This window comes from Meleagris gallopavo, chromosome 1 (assembly GCF_000146605.3).
Source record: "Meleagris gallopavo isolate NT-WF06-2002-E0010 breed Aviagen turkey brand Nicholas breeding stock chromosome 1, Turkey_5.1, whole genome shotgun sequence".
Classification (NCBI taxonomy): Eukaryota; Metazoa; Chordata; class Aves; order Galliformes; family Phasianidae; genus Meleagris; species Meleagris gallopavo.
The window spans coordinates 61,074,773-61,081,064 of NC_015011.2; the positions used below are offsets into that span (position 1 = coordinate 61,074,773).

Below are 6,292 nucleotides of genomic sequence, written 5' to 3' on the forward strand. Positions count from 1 at the left end.
TAATAGTATATAGTATAATACTTATACTAAAGCGGTAAAATTATTGTAACTGCATTATTAGTGAGTTCCTCAACTCCCTTTTCATACTGAAACTAATGCTGACATCAGTTTCTTCCTCAAATATACACAAAGTCATTAGCCTCATCAGCATCAATATGGATTTTTCATTTGAAAATACATCAAGATTTTTTTCCCACTCTCTACTGCACACACTAGCTTATTATGCATAGCCAGGTACTTGCCTCATTTCAGTTTTACCTTCCAAGTAAGAATGTCCTAAGTCTCCATGCTATACGTGCATTTCCCAGTGAATTGGACGATTTCTTTCAATGTTCCATTCCCAGCAAAAACAGTAAATTACTGTGACTCTAGATCCTCTTTCTATTCATTAACACTTCACTGGAAAGTCAGATTGCCATCTGTAAGCAACTGATCCTGAAAAATTTCAGTGACTAATCCACCAAACGCTCCTTCAAGATTCAAAATCATGCTAGTTTAATTGAAAGAATTAAAATAATGACGGCTATTTGTTCAAACAAATTCATCTTCCTCTGACCTCTCTCATGAAATTAGAAATCATCATCTGTCAGTGTTTATGACAGATGTGGCCCAAGTGGCCCTTAATTGTTAAATGGCTGTTTCAGACTCCTCAGGTGAAAAATAGCTTTCTAGAAACAAGGAGGATATTTGGAACAGTAGTGTTTCATTCAGCTATTTAAGAAGTTGCAGTAGAAAAGCAGCAGAAAAAATAATGGTTTGTAATTTGGGTAAGTAACTTGTAGACTCCAGCACAATGTAAGGCTTATGGATTCTGTATCTCCTATAAAGGAATTAAAAAGGGACTTTAATGCTCATTCTCAAGCAGAGCACGCATGAAGACTTTCAAGTGTGGAAGTTCCTACAAAGAATGACACTGTTAGCAGAGAGCAGTTGTCTAGGATTAGAACTTAGTAATCACATTTGAGATTCTCCTGAAGGACAGAAAAATGTATTCAGTAGAGATGCACCATCTCTTGATGTCTCCTAAATTTTCTGACCCCAATATCGGGGCACAATAAAAAGAACTCAGTGTTTTGGAGATTTGCTATTTTTTCCCCCCCTCTTTTTAAGACTTTCATGCACAGGGCAAATTTTCAAAACAATATTTATTGAATAAAAAACCAAAACTACTGAAAAGCTTGAAGTAGCTGTTATGGTCCAAGATAATGAATTCAGCAATGTAAAAATAATTTAAAATCCTGTTGTTAGAAAGTAAGCATCCTTTCAGCATCTTTAGCACTTTTAGCAACTGGAACAAAAAGGAACACTGACCTGCATAGAAAAAGTTATGACTAATTTTGTGAGGAAAAAATAGTACTATACCCAAAACATTACAAAGTATGTCCACTTAAACCTACACGCCATTTCTAAACATGTCTGAAAAACAAAGAAAAGCTACATAAATACTACAGTATTTCTTGTCATTACTGATGTACAAGAGATGTCTCCTTTGGTATTTAGACTATCACTGCTTAGTAAATTAGAACTTCCTTATGCTGTTGATAAATTATCACCTGCAAAATGAATACAATGTGCAAAACAGCAACACATAGTAAGGCAGAAAGAAGAATATACTGGCCAAAAAGAAACAGAGAGAATAGCCCTTAACAACCTAGAAAACCGTTTCTGAAATTGTTTATTTACCTGAAAGAGAGAGCTCTGCTTTTCTGTACCCGGTGCCTTTTCTATCCAGGAATCCAGTGGTTTCAAGGTGTTGGTATTCTGAGTAACAACAGGAAACTTAGCTGCCAAGGTTGGTCTGCTGGATACATGCAGCTGTTCTTGCTGCACTATCTGGAGCTTCTTCAATAACTCCTGAGGTGATATCACCCCAGAATTGGCTGTCTGATTGCCAGAGAGAGAAACTGGCTGTCTAGGAAGTTTGGACTGTTCTTTACCAAGCGTCTGAGACTCTAAAGTCTGACCTGGCAGGGAACCATTGAAATATACCAAAGGTGGCTGGGTCATATTATTCATCTGTGCTGCTGGCGCTCCAACAGCAGCAGGAGTCCTGCTGAACACAGAAGCCGTTGAGTTCACAGATCCTGTTGCACTGGGATCCATTTTAGTCATCGACCCTGACTGACTCTGTAATTTGTGTAACAAACTCTGAGTACCAGCAGCATCCTGAACTACGTGAGATGTCGCAATGCCACGAGAAGTCACAGGCTGGAAGAGTCCTGTGAAAGTCTCACCCACAGGGTGGATATTGCCATTTTCACAGAGACGGTTCTCAGGAAACTCAGCAAGGGGGTGAAGGTCTGTCCCACGCACCATAAGCTTCTGAATAGCAGGGCAAAGCTGTTTCTCTGCACAGGGAGAATGCCTGCTAGGTTCTTCATAGGAGAGAGAACGTACCACACCCTGCCTAACAGGAAGGTTCTCTTGATGCTGTTTATTAAGTGGTTCTGTGACATCTGTTTTCTCTTGTTTTCCAAACAGGGCTGTCAAAGATAAGTGCTGTGGTTCGGGATCTGCATTCTGCAAAGGGACAAAGAAAAAAATCTTAAGTGTAGTTATCTCACGCATGATAAATCACATTAAGTGGTGACAATATTTAGCCAGCAGTATTCAAGAAAAAGCCAAGAGAACTGCTGTGCTCTTTTCTCCCTAGAGAATTTCTAATAGTTCAGTCACATCAGAAGGGCAAGAAAACAGTTGTCAAGCTGCTAATGTGGGAGAAAACCAGTGAATCTGAAAGATAGCAGTGGTTTCACTTTAAATACCAGAAAAGAGCATCTACCCTTCCAGCTATCCATACAACATTAATAAAGAACAAAAACCTCCCCCTGTGCAGAGCAAGGTCACTTCTGGAACATCTCCTTGTCACAGTTGACTGAAATAAGCTTTTGCAATATGGCATAGTTTGAAGATGTAGCAAAAGACTTTTAGATTACCTAAAATTCCCTTGAAGACAACAAACACAAAAAATGTGGTTCAGCAATTAAATACATCAGCTTGGGATCAAAGCAGCATCTCAACATTGAAAAACAAGGTTTTTTAAATTTTTTTTTAATTATTTTTAACTGCTGCTTCAGGATGCCACATCTCAGTACTGAGATTGGTGGGATGGAAGCAGACTTTTATTATATATAGATTAGTTTTGCATTTAAAACATAATCCTTACTTTGGTTTTACCACAAATTCTTGCATTGATCTTCTGATCTAAATAAGTACTCCTGGTTGGCTACTTGATTATAACACTAGTCAGAACAGACACAAAACACTTTACCCTTTACCTTGCTTTGCTGAGATATTCGTTGATGTTGATTTTCACTAGGCTTCACTGGAATTGGTTTGATTAAGTTGGGGTTGTTACAGATTGCAGAGGAACTAGTTATTTGTTTTGGCTCAGAACAGGTCTTACACTGAAACAGAAAATCAGTATTTTTTAGTAACTGTTATTGTACTTTTCCTCTTAGTTCTCTACCATAGTAAAATCCAGATCTAGCTGGATATTCAGTTAGCAAAAATGACAGCCCTAGCACTACAAGGTGTTATGCTGTTGAAAGAACTACAACCTGATTTTCTAAAATCAAAAGACGTATGTAAAAATAAACACTTAACTCCAAGGTTTTTTGAGCACAAGGTTTCCTTTTAGCCTGAAACTCAGTTCTCATCTTTGGCTCGTCCTGCACTTACCACAGAATCAATCTGACACGTTTTTCCTGTGTTGGGAGTCAGCTAGACCTTTAATAGTCTCAAGTAGTTTAGATACAGGGATTTATGTACACACACAGAGTATTTAAAATGCTTTTTGCTAAATGCTGAAATTTTAACTCAAATTCTATTACACAAACGTTCCACAATGTGGGAACTTGTATACTCACACAGAAAAGTAATTAAAGATTTAATCAAGTTATAGATCAGCATGTTTACCTATTATATATGATGGAATTAATAACTGTATATATAAATGAGCAGGCAGAGACAGATGACTAAAAGTAGTCAGAGACATAGAGAGGCCATCGTTTAATTCAGAAAATGTGCAGAAAACACTGCGTGAAAGAGAAAGAATAGGAAAAAGTGAGTAAGATAGTTCTATTTACACTGTATCCAAAACAAGAATCTAGTCAACAAAATTAAAAAGTACTGAATGTACAAGGCATGCTATTGACTGTATAATAGAAAATACTACTTCAGAAGTCACTGTCTCTAGATACGACTGAAACCAAGAAACTGAGAAGATTATATATATATATATTTTTTTTTTAAGGTACCTACAACTTAGGACTAGAAGAAAACAAGTATCACTCCTATCTTCAAGGAAGGGCAAGAAGGAGTATTTGCAGAACTTCAGGCCAGTTTGCCTCACCTCAGTCTCTGGGATGGTGATGGAAGAAATCTTCCTGGAAGCTACTTCTAAACGTGTTAAGGAAAATAGCGTGAGCGGGAGTAGCCAGAATGGATTTACTTGATCAACCTAATAGCCTTCTTCATGGAGATGAGTGACTCAGTGGATAATGGCAGAGCAGTGCATATTGTTTAGCTTGACTTTAGCAAAGCCTTTGACGCATAAAGACAAACTGATGCAAAAATGATGCGAACTGAAGATAAAAATGCAGGCTAGGTAAGCAGACAGTTAGGACTGAAAACTGTCTGGTATACTACTCAAAATATTGTTGGCATCAAGTCCCTCTGGGGACCAGCTGCTAGTAGTATGTCCCAGGGCTTGATATTTGGGTCAATACTGTTTAACAGAAGTAGTGACCTAACTGATGGAACAGAGCAGGCAAGCAGAGGATGTAAAATGAGGCTGTGTAGTTAGTAGACCCAGTGGCTGTGGTGCCATTCAGAGGTACATCGTGAAGTTTAACAGAAGGAAACTGAAGATGAATAACCCTATGCACCAATACAGGCTGGGACCAAATGACCAGAAAGTAGTTTTGCAAAATTGACCCAGGGCTCCTGGTCATAGAATGACTTGGGGTGAAAGAGATCCCAAGGATTATGAAGTTCCAACTCCCTTGCTACAGGCAGGGTTGCCAACCGCTAGATCAAGTACCAGATCAGATTGCCCAGGGCCCATCCAACCTGGCCTTAAACACTTTGAGGGATGGGGTATTCACAGCCCCTCTGGGCAACCTGTTACAGCATCTCATCACTTTCAGTAAAAAAATCTCCCCCGTCATCTAATCTAAATCTCCCCTCCTTCAGTTTAAAACCACTCCTCCATGTCCTATCACTATTAGATTGTGTAAGATTTGATTTCCCTCCTGTTTACAAACTCCCTTTAAATATTGAAAACCCATTATGAGATTTTCCTGCAGCCTTCTCTTTTCCAGGCTGAACAAGCCCAGTTCCTTCAGCCTATCCTCACAAGAGAGGTGCTCCAGCTCTTGGATCATACTGGGGCTCCCCTCTGGACCTCTTTCAAAAGCTCCACATCTTTCCTATGCTGGGAGCCCCAGACTTGGATGTAGTACTCCAGCTGGGGCCTCACGAGAGCAGAACAGAGGGGGACAATCACCTCCCTCGCCCTTTTGGCCATCCCTCTACTGATAGAACCCAGGATACCATTGACCTTCCAGACTGTAAATGCACACTGCTGGCTCACGTCAAGTTCAAAAGTCAATAGGTAAAATATGGAGTATACAAAACTCTGTTTAAACTAAGAAAAAACTTTATTATAAGGCTATTCAAATACCAAACGGACTGCCTGAAGTGCATGGAGATATTCAAACCCTGATTTAACATGCCTCTAGGCAACGTGCTTAAAGCAAATGAGGCTGGACAGAACTTTGAGATACCACTCAATAAGCAATAAGCACAGGAACTCCAACGGAGGTTAGTCTGCACTCCTCAAATAAATTATTTTCTTAGATTCTTTTCAGCTGACACATTGTTATCCTTGCATTTGAGGAATCTTTTTTTAAGTACACGAAGACAAATGACTGAATTATTCTTAAATCACTTTGTTACTTCACTGTCAATTTCTGACCAGTGACTTTTGTTGTCTCTTGTTCACTTAATGACAATTAAATATCCTACCTGCTAATTAGTAGATTAAAACATTTTGATAGTTCAAGTAACTGATTCCTGTAGCCACTATTTGACCTACACTAAAGCAGGTGGATATCATTTCCTTTTTATTTTTTTTTGCTTGGACATATCCTAACCCATTATGATGTTACACAGAACAAACACACACTTCAGTAAGATTAAATATCTCTTCTCTCCCAGATTGCTCTCCTTCTACAGGATGCTGCCTTTTCTTCAACATTCCTCCACACTGCTATTTTTCAGCACAGGT

General features: G+C 38.9%; 1 protein-coding gene across 1 annotated transcript; it reads right to left on the reverse strand.

Moving 5' to 3' along the window:
• Nucleotides 1-40: 40 nt before the first annotated feature.
• Nucleotides 41-3,440, reverse strand: DCP1B (decapping mRNA 1B; the record flags this gene model as incomplete). The annotated part of the gene is made up of 2 exons (XM_031553227.1): nucleotides 41-2,520; nucleotides 3,279-3,440. Coding segments are annotated over 2 exons (1,152 nt in total), but the record flags the coding sequence as incomplete, so codon positions are not given.
• Between the last annotated feature and the right edge of the window lie 2,852 nt (nucleotides 3,441-6,292).